This window comes from Rhamphochromis longiceps, linkage group LG15, assembly GCF_057381845.1.
Source record: "Rhamphochromis longiceps isolate RC_006_pf linkage group LG15, R_longiceps_female_GT1.1, whole genome shotgun sequence".
In the NCBI taxonomy this organism is placed as follows: Eukaryota; Metazoa; Chordata; class Actinopteri; order Cichliformes; family Cichlidae; genus Rhamphochromis; species Rhamphochromis longiceps.
Window position 1 is genome coordinate 23,408,914 of NC_140571.1, and position 22,402 is coordinate 23,431,315.

At 38.0% G+C, this 22,402-nt stretch overlaps 2 protein-coding genes and 1 pseudogene across 2 annotated transcripts; all 3 read left to right on the plus strand.

The window, feature by feature from the left end:
* Window positions 1-3,074: 3,074 nt before the first annotated feature.
* Window positions 3,075-4,273, plus strand: LOC146652669 (uncharacterized). The gene is made up of 2 exons (XM_085382728.1): window positions 3,075-3,487; window positions 3,620-4,273. The coding sequence occupies exons 1-2, from the start codon at window positions 3,206-3,208 to the stop codon at window positions 4,271-4,273; spliced, it is 936 nt and encodes a 311-aa protein (XP_085238854.1). The 5' UTR covers window positions 3,075-3,205.
* A 4,074-nt stretch (window positions 4,274-8,347) lies between these two features.
* Window positions 8,348-11,059, plus strand: LOC146652670 (uncharacterized). The gene is made up of 7 exons (XM_085382730.1): window positions 8,348-8,363; window positions 8,602-8,937; window positions 9,592-9,738; window positions 10,131-10,217; window positions 10,330-10,358; window positions 10,764-10,832; window positions 10,940-11,059. The coding sequence occupies exons 1-7, from the start codon at window positions 8,348-8,350 to the stop codon at window positions 11,057-11,059; spliced, it is 804 nt and encodes a 267-aa protein (XP_085238856.1).
* A 2,890-nt stretch (window positions 11,060-13,949) lies between these two features.
* LOC146652671 (uncharacterized) lies at window positions 13,950-16,700 on the plus strand (annotated as a pseudogene).
* Window positions 16,701-22,402: the final 5,702 nt, after the last annotated feature.

Consider the following 22,402-nt stretch of genomic DNA (forward strand, 5'->3'; position numbering starts at 1 on the left):
AGAATGACAGAGAGCACAGATTTAAACAGAGTGGAGGCTGACTGGCTTGAAGAAGGTGGGCGAGGCGACGATCTGCCGAAAATAATTACATCAGTATTGAGAATGACAGAATGGAAAAGTGGTCATGATGTGAATTACAGACAAGCAGCTAAACACCCAGGAAAGCAGGCAGATGAATGATTACAGATGTTCCTCATTGAACTTATGTATAAGCTTCATCTGGTATTTGTAAACAGACAAGTGTGCTGTGCTGTTTTCCACAGGTTCATAATGATAAAGATGACAGTAAAGTGAACTATGAAACAGTGGAGACTCTTCTGCTTCTGTCAGACTTCACTGATCAACAACTTCAACATCGACTGATCACAGAAAATAATCCACTGATGTTTAAAAGATCTAAGTTTTGATTTATTTTCATATTTGGAAGACAAAACATCACATGCATTTTTTCAGATAATAAATTATCCCATATTTATTTATGATAAATATCACGAGCTCTACACATGGTTATTTTATCATTTAGCTCTGAGAGTAGGATTCGTACGATTTTTGGTTTTCTTTTTTTTCTTTTTTCTTGCCTGTCCCGTTTGGCTCTTTTGCCATCAGAATTATTGTCTAAAGGCAAAGAAAGATGCCCAACAGATTTACTTTACCAAATGGACCTACCCAGCCTTGCCGTAATGGTCTATTTGATTTTATTTTCACTTGTTAAATATGGGACAGACTTGACTGGGGAAAAGAAATGGGAGAAAGAAAGGGAAATAAAACAGTGGAGAAGAAGGACGGGGATAAAGGGCAAAAAACAAAAAACAACAAAATAAGCAGACAAAAAATACATATATTACATTATTGTGCAGCACGTAATATCGACAGCACACAGTGTGCTTTGAGGTAGGAGCCAAAAAGGGTGTAGTTTGTGTGTGTGAGCTCCCGTGTGTACACCTGTGAGCATGGACGCGCTTGTATTTAAAAGGTTCCTTCCTGTAATGATCTGCTAGAGGGTGTGGGGAGCCACAGCCCCGTCCTCCAGGGCATGAAGCAGGTATGGAGGAGATCAAAACTCCAGACATCCAGAGTGCCAGAGTGACCGGCGGTGGGGGAGATAGGCCTCCATACCTTGGAGGGCCTGAGATGTCCCCAGAGAGGTGGCGTCTGATACCTGACCTGACATATAGACACAGACATACAGGCACACACAGATACAGACATCCATTCCCACCCTCATGCTCTCATATGCACTTTACTCAACACTCACCCAACGTGGAGACAGACATAAAGAGACACTGTATTTTTGAGATTTTTGGTTTTCTACTTTCCTTGCTGGTTATTACAGTTTTTCTCGATTGCCTAAACACTATAACCAGACCTCTAAACTAAAATTTCAAAACCGTAACGCTATTGTTCAAAAAGCTCACCCATTTCCCTGAACTATAAACACTATTCCCTGCTTTGACACATGACTCAAATTTGGTGAACTGTTACTGCAAAACTCTACACACAAATCCCTACATTTTACAGTGCTTACACCATGTAGTCATTTAGAAAGCACTAGCATGCAATAATGTTAACTTAAGTCAGCATAGCTTGAGCTCAATTAGCACACAATTAACCAGGTGGAAACACTAGGAGTCAAAATTTAGCACACACCAATCAGAACCTGCGATGGATAGATAAAAGGGCCAAAGTCAGCTCATTCAGGTTTGAAACAATGGATCCAAAGAGATGCAAAGGAAGAGGACGTGGTGGAGAAAGAGGACGTGGTGAAGGAGGAGGACGTGGTGGAGGAAGAGGACATGGTGAAGGAGGAGGATGTGGTGGAGGAAGAGGACGTGGTGGAGGAAGAGGACATGGTGAAAGAGGAGGACGTGGTGGAGGAGGAGGACGTGGTGGAGGAAGAGGACATGGTGAAAGAGGAGGACGTGGTGGAGGAGGACGTGGTGGAGGAAGAGGACATGGTGAAAGAGGAGAACGTGGTGAAAGAGGAGGACGTGGTGGAAGAGGAGGAGGAGGTGGTCTAGGACAACAGGAAGGTGGTGGAGGAGGAGGGAGAGGTGGAGGAGGAGGAGGACGTGGTGAAGGAGGTGGAGGTGGAGAACGACGGCGACAAGGAAGGGGAAGAGCAAGGGCAAGAAGACAGTCAGTCTCGGATGAAATTCGAGCCACTTTAGTTCACCATGTCCTTGTCCATGGGATGACTATGAGGGAGGCTGGGCAACGAGTACAACCAAATTTGAGTCGCTTCACTGTTGCCTCCATCATCAGAACCTTCAGGGAGGAAAACAGGTAGGTGTACTTGCAGTAAGACTGCTTTGTACAGTAACGTTTACAGTTTTTTTCAGTCGCTAACAAGCGTTTGTCCAAACAGTTGTCACATTTGCAAAACTCTAAACACAATTAGCACAGCATCGGTCTGTTGTGGCCATACCATTCACACATTTCATGTCGTGTTCACCCAATATGCAGTCAGTGAACACATTTCCACGATGCTTACATTTTCTTAACAGTCAAGCTATACCTCCCAACAAAATTATGGACTGTTTTTGTAGTATGTACGAATGTTAACACACAACATCCCACAATAGCAAAAACAATATTCTAAACCTTAGATACAGTATAAAAACCTCTGCTTCTGCAGTGATATCAGTACAAAAACAATATCAATATCAAAAATATATCTCAGCTGATAATAAACAAACAATTGAATAATTGACACACAGCTGATTTATGTTGGGTAAATTGGGCCAACCACAGCTTCTTCCATTCTGGCTTAGACTCAGTGGGGTTTATAAGGCAAGACCTTGAGGAGTGATGTTTTTGGAAACAAAAAAAAGACAAACACTGTAATGTCTGGTCGAGGAAGAGTAAGAGCAAGGGGCCCAGGGAGAAGAGCAGGCCCAAGGAGAGGGCAAGGTAGAGGTGTAAGAATGCGTGGTGGTGGCATTCCAAGGGCTGCAAGAACAGTAGTCAGTGATGAAATTCGTGCCACTATCATTGACCATGTAATCAACCATGGTCTTTCACTAAGAGAGGCTGGTGAAAGAGTGCAGCCCAATTTGAGGCGGTCAACAGTTGCCTCCATTATACGCATCTTTCAACAAACCAACAGGTAAGTATTGCATTTTACATGGATTGTTTCTATTCTCACTTGACATGTCAATATGGTCATACAGTAATGCATATGTTGAATTTTTTGTCTTTCTAAAGAATGCAACGTCTTCCACCCTCTGGGGGAAGAGGAAAGCTCCTCAGTAATGATCAGGAGCTTGCCATTGTAGAAATGGTTACTGCAAATAATGCAATAAAACTGCGTGAAATTCAAACTAGAATTGTGGCGGACCATGAGATATTTGACAATATCGATAGAATCAGCCTCACAAACATTACGCGGACATTGTCCAAACATAGAGTGCGGATGAAGCAGCTCTACACTGTTCCCTTTGAGAGGAACAGTGAGAGGGTCAAGGAGCTACGACGACAATATGTCCAGGTACAGTGTATATTCAATCCAATGTCCAGTTCTATAAGCTTTGCACTTTGCAAGTAGGTAACCTACACAATACTAGGTTACAGTACAGTATGGTATACAGTAATAACATGACTTACATAAACTTTGTTTCAGAGAGTTATGGAATTGGAGGCCAACCAGGCCCCTCATGAATTCATATACATCGATGAGGCAGGATTCAATCTGGCCAAAAGGCGTCGACGTGGACGAAATGTAACTGGAAAAAGGGCCACAGTTGATGTGCCAGGACAGAGAGGGGCAAACATTACCATGTGTGCAGCAATTGCAAATGCAGGATTACTCCTTCACAGATGTCAGGTTGGACCCTATAATACAGAGCGCTTGCTTGCCTTTCTCAATGATCTCCACCAGCGCCTGGTTCCAGAGCAGGGTCAGGAGGGTGAAAACATGAGGACCTTTGTAATTACCTGGGACAATGTGGCTTTCCATCACTCGCAAGCAATAACAACATGGTTTGAAGTCCACCCAAGACTGGTGAGTCTCTTCCTTCCACCCTATTCACCTTTCCTCAACCCCATAGAGGAGTTTTTTTCTGCATGGAGGTGGAAGGTTTATGACCATCAGCCACATGACCAGATGTCCCTCCTTGAAGCCATGGATGCTGGCTCCAGGGACATCACAGTTGACGATTGCCAAGGGTGGATCCGACATACCAGGCAGTTTTATCCCAGGTGCATCGACTTGGATAACATCAGATGTGATGTTGATGAAAACATGTGGCCTAACCCTGAAGATCGCAGAGATTAGATGCAAATTTTTTGCCTTTTTTTAGCCCCCCTCCCCCCTTTTTATCTTGGCTTTTTGCTGTTGTTTTTTTGTTCAGAATGCTCTTGTGTGTTTCATGGATATTTTGTTCACTGTAAGCAATACTGTAAAACTTTCTCTGTCCTATCATACCGTGTTTCTACTGTACCTCCTGTAGTAAACAGTAAAGAAACAAAAACTTGTTTGCTTTTTACTGGAATGCTTTTGAATGTGAACATTACTGTACATGTGGACATACAGTTACCAACCAAGACATTTCTGGTGTCAAAATGGTGGATTGCATGTTTCGCATGCAAATACCTGTAAAACTGAAACATAAAAGTCTATGCAGTTTTTGTAATGTCAATAATAGCCAGTATTTTGAAACCTGGTGTACTTTGATTGACTGCATGTACCTTGTGAGGTGAAAACAAGTGTTATTCTTTGACAGACTAATTTCATTTTGAGTCAGATTTATAGTGTTTTTGTACAGTTAGTGTGTGCAGAGAAAGATGTGTTCTATTTTGAAATGAAGAGTTAGTATATATTTAACAAAATGTATTTTTGAGAAGAAAATTATCCATTTGGCCAATTGTGTTTTGTAGGTGTGGGTCTGTGTTAAGAGTTTAGAAAAAGTATCTGAAGTATGGGTAGGCGCTTGTTAGCGATTGAAAAAAACTGTAAGTTACTGAACTTATGTGTCTTGAGTTTCAGTATGTTTCCATTATTTGCCTGTAAAATGAATGTGTGACAGTTACAGTAATGAGTGCTTCTATTTTTGTAGGACACAGAGACGACCACCTGGTGGAGGCAGGTTAAGGCTTTTGTCGGAGGAGCAAGAGAGGGAACTTGTAAACATGGTAATTGCAAATAATGTAATCCGCCTGCAAGAGATTCAAAGGAGAGTGATTGAGGATGATCATCTTTTTCGAGGCATAAATGCCATCAGCCTCTCCACAATTGACCGCATCCTCCGAAAGAATCAATTCCGGATGAAACAGGCATACCGAGTCCCTTTCGAACGAAACTCTGACAGAGTGAAAAACCAACGTGTGGAATATGTTCAGGTATGAGTTTTGATACTGTATAAAGTATTGTGTACCATCACAGCATGGCAGTTTATGCTGCCATTTCAGCACTCTTGAACTGTGGTTCAGGGTACCGATTGACTCTACTGTGTTATGTGTTTTGCAGAGAATCTTTGAGATTGAAGGACGGCCTGTTCCCCATGAAATAATCTTTGTGGATGAGGCAGGTTTTAACCTGACCAAAAGAAGGAAAAGAGGGAGGAACATAATTGGCCATCGGGCTATTGTAAATGTCCCTGGTCAGCGTGGGGGGAATGTCACTATGTGCGCAGCCATCAGCCAACGAGGGGTACTCCACCGTCATGCCGTACTAGGACCCTATAACACTATGCTTCTCCTTGCTTTTCTTGATGGTTTAAGACAACATATGTTCCAGCTGGACTACAGGGAACCAGCACAGCCAGAGCAGCCTCACTACGTTGTTGTGTGGGATAACGTCAGCTTCCATCGCGCTGCTCTGGTTCGTGACTGGTTTACCAATAACCCAAGGTTTTCTAATATCTTTCTGCCTGCATACTCTCCCTTTCTAAACCTGATAGAGGAGTTATTTTCGGCATGGCGGTGGAAAGTGTATGACCGAGAACCTTATGTCCGTGTTCACCTCCTTCAGGCCATGGAAGAGGCCTGCCTAGACATATCAGTAGATGCATGCCAGGGGTGGATCAGGCATGCAAGAGGATTTTACCCCCGCTGCCTGGCTGGGGCCAATATAGCCTGTGATGTGGATGAGATTCTCTGGCCTGACCCAGACCAAAGACAAGATGCTGAGGTGGGATAATGTTTCTGGTGTGTGTTGTACTGTATAGTACATGAATGACAATGTGCCACTGTACATACATTGGTTGCGTCTTTTGTGTTTATCATGTGACAAGGGTTTTGAAGGGGAGAACCATAAGCAACCTATTTGTTTTGGAACTATTGTTTTGAATTAATTGTACCAGTGTGCAAAACTCTGTTGTAGTGTGTGTGTTTTTGAGGGCTTGTGTTTGATGTCTGAGGGCAAAGTTTGGTTTTTCAGCAGGAGTGAATAGTTTTGGGTGTAGAGCTTCATTTTGACCTGGAAATAGGATGTTTGGGAAATTGAGTGAGATGTTATGGATTTGTGTTTACTGTTGTGAGGATATGAGGCGTAGTTTCAAGAAATGTGTTTTAGCAATCGAGAAAAACTGTAAGCTAAGGCTGATGATGTTTAGTGTACAACAAAAGGTAAAAGACTAAGATCAGAAAAACATGTTCATCACTGCTGTTTACATTTCTTCTTTTGTAGTTGATTGCTAGTCTTTATTCCTCATTTTTAGCTCTGGTCTTTCTTGTTGAGCTGCAGTAACTGATGTTATGGTTGTTAGCACCCCCTCTGCTAGGGGACAGGAGGGGAGTAACATACACGAACCCTCACACGAAAACTGAGTAAAATAAAAGGTTTTATTGCAAACTTCAAACAAATGACCGACAGAGCTGTTCAAAAGACCACTGGGCGACCAATTAACATGTAAAGCATTAACACAGGAAAAAAAAGTAAAAGTTAAGGGTTAACTAAGGCAAGCTAGCATCACAAAACTCACATCAAACTAAGTTCAACCATATACAGGGTTTAACAAACAAAGTTCAAAAAGAGAGGCAGTTGAGGAGGACACGGCACAGCAGCAGCCCTGTAGCGTGAAGGCTCTTCAGCCTTTTATAACTGCAGATGGACACAATCAGCCACTTATTGGCTCTTGGAGTATCATGGCATCCCCAGGTAGCCAATCACCTGCATGGACTGTCACACTTCAGTCTGCATAGAAGAGGGCCGGCACAGGTCTCCAAGTAACCAATCATCCACGAGTCCTAGCATGTTTGGATTTGCTTGAATAAAAAAAGGCAGTCTCGCTCCCTTCGAGGCTCAGGGCCATAACATGGCCTATATTATAACTTTAATGTTATCTGTAACTATTTTTCTTTGATTTGGGGGTATGAAAATAAATCAAAAAAGTCAAAAGTATTTGAGATTTTATTGTATCTTTTGCGGCGCTTTCTCTCTTTGGCATCTCACACACATCTGATCCATGAACCTCAGACCACAGTACAAAAAACTATTATTGTCTCCAGTCTGACTTCCTGTTCATCTTCAGTATTAAATCTTTACCCTGCTAGTTTAAACAGCTCTGTTTGAACTGAACTCTAAACAGTCTTTTCTAAATAACATATAAATATATCTCCTGTGATATGTTTATATATAATTGCAAATTATACCCATATTGCATTAAAAAATTGGATTAAAGGATGAGCGATGTGGGGAAAAAGTGTGAAACTTAAAGACAGTTCAGTCACACACTTGTAGATGTGTCAGAAGTTCATCCGGTCATCATGAAACTTTTCGAGCACTGTTGCTGTTGAACCCACATTCTCACTGAAACACTTCCTCTTAACTACTGAGAAAAATTAGAAATAACAGGTATCTGACCACTAACACCTCTCATCTGTGTCCTTGTGACTGGTGCAGTCACCACTGTTAGAGCTGCTAACAGTGGTGACTGCACCAGTATCAGAACCTTCACATGATTCATGTATGCAGACAGACATCACCATGGAAACTGTTTTCTAATAATAAACCAAATGTACAGAAGAGCTGCATTAATGTCAACACTTACCTCATCTAGCGGTCTTCACACCTTAAGTTCCTCTATTCTGTTATTGATTATTTTCTACTGATGTAGAGTCCTTGGTGATACGAGAGTCTGCAAATTACATTGAATATAAAAGTTAAAATAAAGTTCTTCACTTATTTAATATTTACATTTGGAGAGAGGGGGTAGGTAAGGAAACACCAAAGCTAAAAACTGAAATAATTCAGACACAGAGGAAAAGAAAAGGAGTGATGCCACTGTGAGGAAGTGAGCAGGAAGTTGATGCTGTGTTCGTCTCTGAGAGCAAGAACAGAGACTGAGAGAGACAGAGAAGCACGATGGCTGCATTCACATGGATTCAAATGTCTTCATTACTGGTACTGATGCTTCAGTTTAAAGGTAAGTGTACATAGAAACACATTCAATTATTAAACTGCATTATTATCACAAGTGTTGCTTCTTTTTCTTCCTTTAACTGAAACAGTCATGATTAACTTTTTAACTTTAGCTGACTCTTTAATACAAAAGTTAAATCTTAAACTTGTGTTGTATTTAAAATAAACTTCACATTTTAAACATAACACTCATATTCATAACATATTTGATGTTTCACATTTCTCTCTCTTTTTCTCAACAGGAACAACTGAGCAACATCAAACTGTTCAAACTGTCACAGCTGGACGTGGACATGATGTTACTCTGCCTTGTAACACCTCGTTACAAGGTCAGCATAACTGTAACAGTACTACCTGGATCTTCAGTGATTCAAGCACCACAGTATCACTCTTTGAGTTTGGGCAGATTAAAGAAGCCAAACCTGAATCAGACAGACTGAGTCTTTCTGCAGACTGTTCTCTGGTTATAAAGAAGGTCACAGATCAGGATGTTGGTCGTTACACCTGCAGACAGTACAAAACAGCAACAGGATCACAAGAAGGTCCAGACTTTATGATTGATCTGTCTGTTATTAACAGTGAGTATTTACATCTTAATGTTTTCAGCTCAAACTGTCCTGTTAGAACAACAAACTGAAACACCACAATAATTATGATCACAGTGATGAAGTTCATTTTTCTATTGCTGCTTTTCTCTTACAATATCTCCATCTTCACCAGTGTGTGTACATGAGAACAATGATAAAGCATCTTGAACAGCTCTGTGTTGACATATGAACACTGTAGACTCACAGTTGAGTGTCTGTATGAAGATAAAGAGAACATATCCTCAGACATGAGACATCATCATGAGACTTGTTAGACTGTTAAACATCTCACCACTGTTTCCTCTCTGTTGTTGTTCACTTACTTTCAAGTCTTTTCTTACTGTCAGTGTCTTTAATGATGTTATTGTTTTTCTTTAGGTGAAGAGTCGGCAACAACAAAATCAACAACATCACTGACAACAGCATCAAATAATCAATCAGCAGGTCGAGACTGAATCTCTTTTTTATTAAAGTCTAATATTTATATATTTATAATTATTTATGTATTATATTTCAGACTGACTCTTAACTGTGTGTGGAGAGATTCAGTGTTTTGTTTTACATGTTTTAAATCTTTCCAGTTCAGTTGTGGTTTACTGACATCTAAAGTCAAATCATTAACCGTACGCTCTGTGTTTCTTTTAGATTCAGGTAAAGACTTGGAAATAGCAACATCAACAACAGTGAAGTTCACCACAAGAAAATCAACAACAGACCCAACAAACATATGGACAACAAAAGAAGAAGTAAAGACATCAGAGGGGACACTGACACCAAATAATCAACCACATGGTAGAGACTTAATCTGTCTTCTTTTAATGTCAGACTGAGTCTTGTCTGTGTGTGGACAGACCGTTCTCACTCCCCAGGCATAATATACTTACGATTTGTCATGTCTCAACCCTAACCATAACCTTATCCCTAACCTTAACCAGCACTTTAATGATGTTAGATAGTGTTTTCCAAAGTGATTTAAGTAAAATGAACGTACATGTGTAGATTCATTTCAAACGGTTCTCAAGTTTCCTAATTTTTCCGATCTCGTAATATAGGGACATGTTGGGTGCCCGGAAGTGTGATATACTGACGATTTGTCACCTAACGTAAAATGTTAGGCTTTGGGGGCGAGAACATGTTGGTGTGGAAGAAATTCATTGTTTAACACATTTTAATAATCTCTCCAGTTCAGTCAAGGTTTATCGTCATTCCTGTGGGTTTAGCAGCACTCTTAATAATTGTTGTTGTGATCATCAGATGGAAGAAAACTAAAGGTGAAAACACTGACAGATGAACATTTAACATCATAAGCAGAATGAAGGAAATAAAATGTTGAATTCTTTGATTTCTAATGTGGAAGTTCAACTATTTTTTTTCTCTTGTCAGTAAACAAAGCACAACAGAGCGACAACATGGTGAGTTTAAATCTCCAGATAACAAGTTCTCTTTCAGCAATGTTCTTTTCATCATCATCTTTAGACTCTATAGTTCCACACCAGACAGAGACTCTAAATAACTTAAAGTCAGCTGGAAAATACTTTGAATCAGTTCCTCCTTGAAACAGTTTTGTTAATTCAGTATTATTTTGGTCACAAACTGTATTTTTGCAGCGACTGAGCTTAAACCCTGCAGACACTGAGTCTGGTCCAGGAACCAATCAGGAGACGGTGAGATCTCTCAGTACTCCCAGTACAAAGTTACACTCAGTGTTATGTTTAGTTCAACAGAGAAGCTGAAAATGAATTTACTTCAATAGATGTGAAACAGTCCCATCATGAATTCACATACTGAGCAGTTTTTATATTGTGTTCACTGTGCAGGCTGATGCTGATGATGGTGTTTCCTATGCTTCCATCAGCTTCACCAAGAAGACCAAGAATAAAGCCCAGGTAAGATTTTGGTATTTACATTGATGATGTTAGCAGTAAGTTTGTGATTTTTAAAGCTCCTGTCAGTTTATTTATTAAATAACATCTTATAATATTTTTTCATATAGGCTTGTGGGGATGATGATGACACTGTGACTTACAGCACTATGAAAGTTCCCTCCTCACCTGCTGGACTTTCCACTGATCCCAGCGATCTCTATTCCACCATCAACAAACCAAAGAAATAGGGTGTTACTCATGAAATGTTTCTAGTTGTTTTTTCTGGATGCTGCATGAATGCTTTGATCATAGAGTAACTTCCTGTTTGTTCTTTTTATAGTAACATATATGGTATAATACTGGGTGTATTTGTGCTGGGGTAACAATGGTTATGCTACAGAATTGCTCATTTTAAGATCTCCATTGTTAATGTAGTCTAGTGATAGTTACCTTTATATCAAATTAGATATCCACACAGAATATTGTTATTAAACTTTTATTCATTTGCTGTGTGCCATTTTTAACAATACAAAAAGGGCCATAAAACTAGGCTTGAGAGGTGTATCTCACTGTATCCATGACGATATTAAACTTCCTGTTTGTGACATCTTAAAAACATGACAGCAAAAACACTTAATAGTCGACTTAATTTCACTTTTCAGACCCTTTCAAAACAAAAGAAAAAAGAATAGTGTTGATAACATGTCTGATTGTGCACACCTAGTTTTAAAGATTAGTGTGAACCAAAATCCTAAAGTCGTGCATACTGTTTGTCGGCTTTGATGCTAACAGGCTAACTTTCTTACTGCGCTGTGCAGACTTGCTTTCCAGTTTCTTGGTAAGTAGAGTTTGAACTTTTCTAATTTGTGCTAAACTTTCTGTTATGAATATAATTCCATGTCCATTGCAAATATGATCTGTGTTGTTGGATGATATAGGTTAAAGTAGCTTAAAATCCATCTTTTAAGCTGCTTTCAGTGATTATTCTAAAAATAAATAATGAGTATTTTGGAGTCATTGTTATAATTTAGTCTTAGTTTTAGAGTTTCATTTGCTCCATCAGTGTTTCCTGTATTTTCCTCTTGTATCAACTCCCCATGTTAAGTTCATTCATGTGTTTACATTTCCCCATTTAGTTTTGATTGTCTCCTGTTTTTTTTTTTTTTTTAGATATATATTTTCTTGTCTGGTTATCCAGCTGTATCAATGTCCAATAATTACCCTCATCTACATTTAGCATTGTCTTTCCTTCAGACTTTGTCTTAGTGCTCGTTATTCTCCCTGTCAGTTCCCAGTTGATTTTAGACTCCTTTTTTATTCTCTCATGGGACTTTTCATCAGTTGAAGTAAAGGATTGCTTTTCATTAAATCAACCTTTGTTTGTTTTCCTTAGAAGTATGCAGAAAGATGAAGCAGTGCATTATATGTGTGTGGTCAACATTAGAGGGTTAAACCTCAAGAGCTGCTGTATTTTTACCGAAACACTTCCTCTTAACTTCTCAGAAAGAATGACTTCAGAGGTGGAATTGGAAACCAAAAGGTCTCAGACCACTAACACATTTCATCTGTGTTCTCACCTCACAGCTAACAGTGGTCACTGCTGCAGTGTCATCATGTTTCATTGCAAACTTCAAGACTCAAATTCCGACGTGTAATAAGTTTAAATCTTGACCTCTTTTCATGTGTGCAGACAAACATCACCATGAACATTGTTAATCCAAACACTTAACTCATCTAACAGTCTTCACACACTTAACTTTCTCTAATCTGTTGGTAGTCAAGACAACATCAAGACAATCATGTCAATAGATGACAAAGGGAGCCTGCAAAATGCATTGGATATAAAAGTTAAAATATTAGAAGTTTTTCACTCAGCTAACATCTACAATAGACAAAAGAAGGCTCAGATGCTTAAAAGCCATGACATATAAGCTTTGGATATAAGATCAGAAGTAAAGACATCAGAAATGACACTGACAACAGCAACAAACAATCTACCAGGAGGCAGCGACGCTCACTCTTCTTTTGACGACAAAAAGGTGAATATCACACTGACACTTGATCGTGTTTGTGTGGAGAAATTCAGTATGTTTAAAAAATTCCACTTCAGCTGTGGTTTACTGGAGTCTGAGTCAGAAGAAGGTCAGAAGAGCTCTTAGATTCACATCTAGACACTCACTACAATAAGAACTCCTCTCCTCTTTTTTCAGTATTATTACCTCCTTTTAAATCCCATTTATCAGTGTTTAATTAGAAAGGTCACTCTGGGGCAAACACGACGTCCAGCTGCTCTGCACTGAGTAAAGAAGGTGCACTTCTTTGTTTCATGCAGATTATTGCAATGATGTTATGATATATTGAGCAGGCAGCTGCCCAAGTTAACTGTGACTATCACCAGTTAATGTGGGCGTGGTTCCTAAATCAGCGGCAGGGGTTAGTGAACAGGATGTGAATAGGATGTATGTAGGCAAACTCAAGAATCCAGCGAGCTGAATGGTAGTTTGTGAGAAACACAGAGTTACGAACTGAAGTGGAAGACAATTTATTTTTTATATTACAATTATTTTATTGTAGTAAAAAAACGTAGTAATTAATTTTAGTTGACACATATCGATTTGTTTCTCCTAAATTGTTAAGTGTTGATATTGTTACAATATGTTAAATTATATTGTGTACAAAACCATTTTGATACAGTAGTTAAAACACACAGACTGCCTGCAGCCGTTATGGGCTATAGAGGGATAAATGCATTTCTTTACCCAGTGTGATTCCAAATTATAATAGGACAGCAAGTACCTGCTATGTGGTAACTAATGGTGGGAAACCTAAAGACAGTTCAGTCACACACTCAAGGATGTGGTAACCATTTATTTATCAGTGGCTCATCTGGTCATCATGAAACCTCCAGCGCTCTGTAGCTCTTGTACCCACATCACCAAAGCATTTCCCTTTCACTTCTGAGAGAAAAAATGACTTCATAGGTGCAATAAGACACCAACAGGTCTCAGATCATTAACACATTTCATCTGTGTTTTATATAGCTGCTAACAGTGGTCACTATGAGGAAGTGAGCAGGAAGTTGATGCTGTGTTCATCTCTGAGAGCAAGAACAGAGACTGAGAGAGACAGAGAAGCACGATGGCTGCATTCACGTGGATTCAAATGTCTTCATTACTGATGCTGATGCTTCAGTTTAAAGGTAAGTGTACATAGAAACACATTCAGTTAATAAACTGCATTATTATCACAAGTGTTACTTCTTTATTCTTCCTTTAACTGAGACAGTCATGATAAACCTTTTGACTTTAGCTGACTATTAGAAACTAAAGTTGAATCTTAAACTTGTGTTATATTTAAAATAAACTTCACACTATAAACATCACACTCATATTCATAACATATTTGATGTTTCACATTTCTCTCTCTCTTTTTCTCAACAGGAACAACTGAGCAACATCAAACTGTCACTGCTGGACGTGGACATGATGTTACTCTGCCTTGTAAAAATGTGATACAAGGTCAGCATAACTGTAACAGTACTACCTGGATCTTCAGTGATTCAGGCACCACAGTATCACTCTTTGAGTTTGGGCAGATTAAAGAAGTCAAACCTAAATCAGACAGACTGAGTCTTTCTGCAAACTGTTCTCTGGTTATAAAGAAGGTCACAGATCAGGATGTTGGTCGTTACACCTGCAGACAGTTCAAAACAAAAGGAGGATCACAAGAAGGTTCAGACTCTGAGATTGATCTGTCTGTTATTAACAGTGAGTATTTACATCTTAATGTTTTCAGCTCAAACTGTCCTGTTAGAACAACAAACTGAAACACCACAATAATTATGATCACAGTGATGAAGTTCATTTTTCTATTGCTGCTTTTCTCTTACAATATCTCCATCTTCACCAGTGTGTGTACATGAGAACAATGATAAAGCATCTTGAACAGCTCTGTGTTGACATATGAACACTGTAGACTCACAGTTGAGTGTCTGTATGAAGATAAAGAGAACATATCCTCAGACATGAGACATCATCATGAGACTTGTTAGACTGTTAAACATCTCACCACTGTTTCCTCTCTGTTGTTGTTCACTTACTTTCAAGTCTTTTCTTACTGTCAGTGTCTTTAATGATGTTATTGTTTTTCTTTAGGTGAAGAGTCGGCAACAACAAAATCAACAACATCACTGACAACAGCATCAAATAATCAATCAGCAGGTCGAGACTGAATCTCTTTTTTATTAAAGTCTAATATTTATATATTTATAATTATTTATGTATTATATTTCAGACTGACTCTTAACTGTGTGTGGAGAGATTCAGTGTTTTGTTTTACATGTTTTAAATCTTTCCAGTTCAGTTGTGGTTTACTGACATCTAAAGTCAAATCATTAACCGTACGCTCTGTGTTTCTTTTAGATTCAGGTAAAGACTTGGAAATAGCAACATCAACAACAGTGAAGTTCACCACAAGAAAATCAACAACAGACCCAACAAACATATGGACAACAAAAGAAGAAGTAAAGACATCAGAGGGGACACTGACACCAAATAATCAACCACATGGTAGAGACTTAATCTGTCTTCTTTTAATGTCAGACTGAGTCTTGTCTGTGTGTGGACAGACCGTTCTCACTCCCCAGGCATAATATACTTACGATTTGTCATGTCTCAACCCTAACCATAACCTTATCCCTAACCTTAACCAGCACTTTAATGATGTTAGATAGTGTTTTCCAAAGTGATTTAAGTAAAATGAACGTACATGTGTAGATTCATTTCAAACGGTTCTCAAGTTTCCTAATTTTTCCGATCTCGTAATATAGGGACATGTTGGGTGCCCGGAAGTGTGATATACTGACGATTTGTCACCTAACGTAAAATGTTAGGCTTTGGGGGCGAGAACATGTTGGTGTGGAAGAAATTCATTGTTTAACACATTTTAATAATCTCTCCAGTTCAGTCAAGGTTTATCGTCATTCCTGTGGGTTTAGCAGCACTCTTAATAATTGTTGTTGTGATCATCAGATGGAAGAAAACTAAAGGTGAAAACACTGACAGATGAACATTTAACATCATAAGCAGAATGAAGGAAATAAAATGTTGAATTCTTTGATTTCTAATGTGGAAGTTCAACTATTTTTTTTCTCTTGTCAGTAAACAAAGCACAACAGAGCGACAACATGGTGAGTTTAAATCTCCAGATAACAAGTTCTCTTTCAGCAATGTTCTTTTCATCATCATCTTTAGACTCTATAGTTCCACACCAGACAGAGACTCTAAATAACTTAAAGTCAGCTGGAAAATACTTTGAATCAGTTCCTCCTTGAAACAGTTTTGTTAATTCAGTATTATTTTGGTCACAAACTGTATTTTTGCAGCGACTGAGCTTAAACCCTGCAGACACTGAGTCTGGTCCAGGAACCAATCAGGAGACGGTGAGATCTCTCAGTACTCCCAGTACAAAGTTACACTCAGTGTTATGTTTAGTTCAACAGAGAAGCTGAAAATGAATTTACTTCAATAGATGTGAAACAGTCCCATCATGAATTCACATACTGAGCAGTTTTTATATTGTGTTCACTGTGCAGGCTGATGCTGATGATGGTGTTTCCTATGCTTCCATCAGCTTCACCAAGAAGACCAAGAATAAAGCCCAGGTAAGATTTTGGTATTTACATTGATGATGTTAGCAGTAAGTTTGTGATTTTTAAAGCTCCTGTCAGTTTATTTATTAAATAACATCTTATAATATTTTTTCATATAGGCTTGTGGGGATGATGATGACACTGTGACTTACAGCACTATGAAAGTTCCCTCCTCACCTGCTGGACTTTCCACTGATCCCAGCGATCTCTATTCCACCATCAACAAACCAAAGAAATAGGGTGTTACTCATGAAATGTTTCTAGTTGTTTTTTCTGGATGCTGCATGAATGCTTTGATCATAGAGTAACTTCCTGTTTGTTCTTTTTATAGTAACATATATGGTATAATACTGGGTGTATTTGTGCTGGGGTAACAATGGTTATGCTACAGAATTGCTCATTTTAAGATCTCCATTGTTAATGTAGTCTAGTGATAGTTACCTTTATATCAAATTAGATATCCACACAGAATATTGTTATTAAACTTTTATTCATTTGCTGTGTGCCATTTTTAACAATACAAAAAGGGCCATAAAACTAGGCTTGAGAGGTGTATCTCACTGTATCCATGACGATATTAAACTTCCTGTTTGTGACATCTTAAAAACATGACAGCAAAAACACTTAATAGTCGACTTAATTTCACTTTTCAGACCCTTTCAAAACAAAAGAAAAAAGAATAGTGTTGATAACATGTCTGATTGTGCACACCTAGTTTTAAAGATTAGTGTGAACCAAAATCCTAAAGTCGTGCATACTGTTTGTCGGCTTTGATGCTAACAGGCTAACTTTCTTACTGCGCTGTGCAGACTTGCTTTCCAGTTTCTTGGTAAGTAGAGTTTGAACTTTTCTAATTTGTGCTAAACTTTCTGTTATGAATATAATTCCATGTCCATTGCAAATATGATCTGTGTTGTTGGATGATATAGGTTAAAGTAGCTTAAAATCCATCTTTTAAGCTGCTTTCAGTGATTATTCTAAAAATAAATAATGAGTATTTTGGAGTCATTGTTATAATTTAGTCTTAGTTTTAGAGTTTCATTTGCTCCATCAGTGTTTCCTGTATTTTCCTCTTGTATCAACTCCCCATGTTAAGTTCATTCATGTGTTTACATTTCCCCATTTAGTTTTGATTGTCTCCTGTTTTTTTTTTTTTTTTAGATATATATTTTCTTGTCTGGTTATCCAGCTGTATCAATGTCCAATAATTACCCTCATCTACATTTAGCATTGTCTTTCCTTCAGACTTTGTCTTAGTGCTCGTTATTCTCCCTGTCAGTTCCCAGTTGATTTTAGACTCCTTTTTTATTCTCTCATGGGACTTTTCATCAGTTGAAGTAAAGGATTGCTTTTCATTAAATCAACCTTTGTTTGTTTTCCTTAGAAGTATGCAGAAAGATGAAGCAGTGCATTATATGTGTGTGGTCAACATTAGAGGGTTAAACCTCAAGAGCTGCTGTATTTTTACCGAAACACTTCCTCTTAACTTCTCAGAAAGAATGACTTCAGAGGTGGAATTGGAAACCAAAAGGTCTCAGACCACTAACACATTTCATCTGTGTTCTCACCTCACAGCTAACAGTGGTCACTGCTGCAGTGTCATCATGTTTCATTGCAAACTTCAAGACTCAAATTCCGACGTGTAATAAGTTTAAATCTTGACCTCTTTTCATGTGTGCAGACAAACATCACCATGAACATTGTTAATCCAAACACTTAACTCATCTAACAGTCTTCACACACTTAACTTTCTCTAATCTGTTGGTAGTCAAGACAACATCAAGACAATCATGTCAATAGATGACAAAGGGAGCCTGCAAAATGCATTGGATATAAAAGTTAAAATATTAGAAGTTTTTCACTCAGCTAACATCTACAATAGACAAAAGAAGGCTCAGATGCTTAAAAGCCATGACATATAAGCTTTGGATATAAGATCAGAAGTAAAGACATCAGAAATGACACTGACAACAGCAACAAACAATCTACCAGGAGGCAGCGACGCTCACTCTTCTTTTGACGACAAAAAGGTGAATATCACACTGACACTTGATCGTGTTTGTGTGGAGAAATTCAGTATGTTTAAAAAATTCCACTTCAGCTGTGGTTTACTGGAGTCTGAGTCAGAAGAAGGTCAGAAGAGCTCTTAGATTCACATCTAGACACTCACTACAATAAGAACTCCTCTCCTCTTTTTTCAGTATTATTACCTCCTTTTAAATCCCATTTATCAGTGTTTAATTAGAAAGGTCACTCTGGGGCAAACACGACGTCCAGCTGCTCTGCACTGAGTAAAGAAGGTGCACTTCTTTGTTTCATGCAGATTATTGCAATGATGTTATGATATATTGAGCAGGCAGCTGCCCAAGTTAACTGTGACTATCACCAGTTAATGTGGGCGTGGTTCCTAAATCAGCGGCAGGGGTTAGTGAACAGGATGTGAATAGGATGTATGTAGGCAAACTCAAGAATCCAGCGAGCTGAATGGTAGTTTGTGAGAAACACAGAGTTACGAACTGAAGTGGAAGACAATTTATTTTTTATATTACAATTATTTTATTGTAGTAAAAAAACGTAGTAATTAATTTTAGTTGACACATATCGATTTGTTTCTCCTAAATTGTTAAGTGTTGATATTGTTACAATATGTTAAATTATATTGTGTACAAAACCATTTTGATACAGTAGTTAAAACACACAGACTGCCTGCAGCCGTTATGGGCTATAGAGGGATAAATGCATTTCTTTACCCAGTGTGATTCCAAATTATAATAGGACAGCAAGTACCTGCTATGTGGTAACTAATGGTGGGAAACCTAAAGACAGTTCAGTCACACACTCAAGGATGTGGTAACCATTTATTTATCAGTGGCTCATCTGGTCATCATGAAACCTCCAGCGCTCTGTAGCTCTTGTACCCACATCACCAAAGCATTTCCCTTTCACTTCTGAGAGAAAAAATGACTTCATAGGTGCAATAAGACACCAACAGGTCTCAGATCATTAACACATTTCATCTGTGTTTTATATAGCTGCTAACAGTGGTCACTATGAGGAAGTGAGCAGGAAGTTGATGCTGTGTTCATCTCTGAGAGCAAGAACAGAGACTGAGAGAGACAGAGAAGCACGATGGCTGCATTCACGTGGATTCAAATGTCTTCATTACTGATGCTGATGCTTCAGTTTAAAGGTAAGTGTACATAGAAACACATTCAGTTAATAAACTGCATTATTATCACAAGTGTTACTTCTTTATTCTTCCTTTAACTGAGACAGTCATGATAAACCTTTTGACTTTAGCTGACTATTAGAAACTAAAGTTGAATCTTAAACTTGTGTTATATTTAAAATAAACTTCACACTATAAACATCACACTCATATTCATAACATATTTGATGTTTCACATTTCTCTCTCTCTTTTTCTCAACAGGAACAACTGAGCAACATCAAACTGTTCAAACTGTCACAGCTGGACGTGGACATGATGTTACTCTGCCTTGTAATAATGTGATACAAGGTCAGCATAACTGTATCAGTACTACCTGGATCTTCAGTGATTCAAGCACCACAGTATCACTCTTTGAGTTTGGGCAGATTAAAGAAGTCAAACCTAAATCAGACAGACTGAGTGCTTCTGCAAACTGTTCTCTGGTTATAAAGAAGGTCACAGATCAGGATGTTGGTCGTTACACCTGCAGACAGTTCAAAACAAAAGGAGGATTACAAGAAGGTCCAGACTTTAACATTCATCTGTCTGTTATTAACAGTGAGTATTTACATCTTAATGTTTTCAGCTCAAACTGTCCTGTTAGAACAACAAACTGAAACACCACAATAATTATGATCACAGTGATGAAGTTCATTTTTCTATTGCTGCTTTTCTCTTACAATATCTCCATCTTCACCAGTGTGTGTACATGAGAACAATGATAAAGCATCTTGAACAGCTCTGTGTTGACATATGAACACTGTAGACTCACAGTTGAGTGTCTGTATGAAGATAAAGAGAACACATCCTCAGACATGAGACATCATCAAAAATGAGACTTGTTAGACTGTTAAACATCTCACCACTGTTTCCTCTCTGTTGTTGTTCACTTACTTTCAAGTCTTTTCTTACTGTCAGTGTGTTTAATGATGTTATTGTTTTTCTTTAGGTGAAGAGTCGGCAACAACAAAATCAACAACATCACTGACAACAGCATCAAATAATCAATCAGCAGGTCGAGACTGAATCTCTTTTTTATTAAAGTCTAATATTTATATATTTATAATTATTTATGTATTATATTTCAGACTGACTCTTAACTGTGTGTGGAGAGATTCAGTGTTTTGTGTTACATGTTTTAAATCTTTCCAGTTCAGTTGTGGTTTACTGACATCTAAAGTCAAATCATTAACCGTACGCTCTGTGTTTCTTTTAGATTCAGGTAAAGACTTGGAAATAGCAACATCAACAACAGTGAAGTTCACCACAAGAAAATCAACAACAGAACCAACAAACATATGGACAACAAAAGAAGAAGTAAAGACATCAGAGGGGACACTGACAACAGCATCAAATAATCATGAACATGACGGTAGTAGCTGAATCTCTCTCTTTGTGTGCAATCTTGACAGACATCTGTTTTGTTTCCATGACAGACAAAAAATAAATAATATTAATAATATATTTTTAAACACATTTACTTGACTTTTATCCTTTCCATTGTTGGTGTTTATTTATAATTTAGAATAAATACTGTAGCTAAAAACTCCACAGTGCAAAAGAACACTCAAACCTCATCACTACATGTTAGAAAATTGATTGTTTTTAAAACATTTGAAATATTTTGAGTTTTGCACTGAACAAAAAGTTGAAGCCAAAATATTTTTGCTCATTTTCAGATTGTCTGTATTTGCTGAGATGCATCTTTGTGTCTGTGGGTTTAGCAGCACTCTTAATATCTGTTGTTACAGTCAACACGTGGACAAAATCTAAAAGTGAGAAAGTTCACAGATGAAACTTTATACATAAAAAGCTTTGAGTTTTACTGTTTGCTCTATAATTTTTTTGTTTTGTCTTTTCAGGACACAAAACACAGATTGAAGAAAACACTGTGAGTCTGAACACTCAATAGTATGAGGTGCCGTAAGGGACATTATTACTGAAACGCACGCACACACTCCACTGAAAACCAAGGCATTTCAGTTGAACAGGAAGTTGTTTCCTGACAAGGAAACTGAAGGGAAAAGTGGTAGATTTCAAACAAACCACTACACAGATGTCTACTCAGCAACCTGCTAGTAGCTTAAGTGAAGCAGCTGCATTACTTAACAATATATTAGCTTTAGCATAAGTCAAAATTTAGAATAGCAGGAGACGGGCAATATCCTGGTTAATTATTTGCTGTTTGTCTTTTTTGGCAAAGAAAAAAATATCTTAAAATCATTAATAAAACCACGGAGAGAAGGCTCAGCGTTCCTCCATTTAGCACAATGGATATAATATGTACTCAAAAGTATGATGATGTTAATAATGTCTGAGACACCCAACGCTAGATGATCTATATAAAAAAAAAGTACATGATGTAATTCAAATGGTTGCACATCATTAATTTTGAGGGAAAACCTATTTTTAAAGTCGCACCAAAAGCACTGTGTGATAGGACATAGAAAAAAAAGATGATCTATGGTTTCATTTTCATCAGTACAAAAAGAACACTGACCCACCTCAAAGCCAAATCTCTTTTTTTTAGAAATTCTGCCACTGGATTAATTTTGTTTATGACTTTAAAGTGTGTTTCTTTAACTTTAGGTAGAATAGGCTATTTCATAAATTTCAAGAATGCTTAATCCAGTGTATCTGAAATAACTAAATTAGATCCATGCCATGTAACCGTTCTGTCATAACTATGAAATATTTTGTCTTTGAAGAAACAACTAATACATTTATTATTG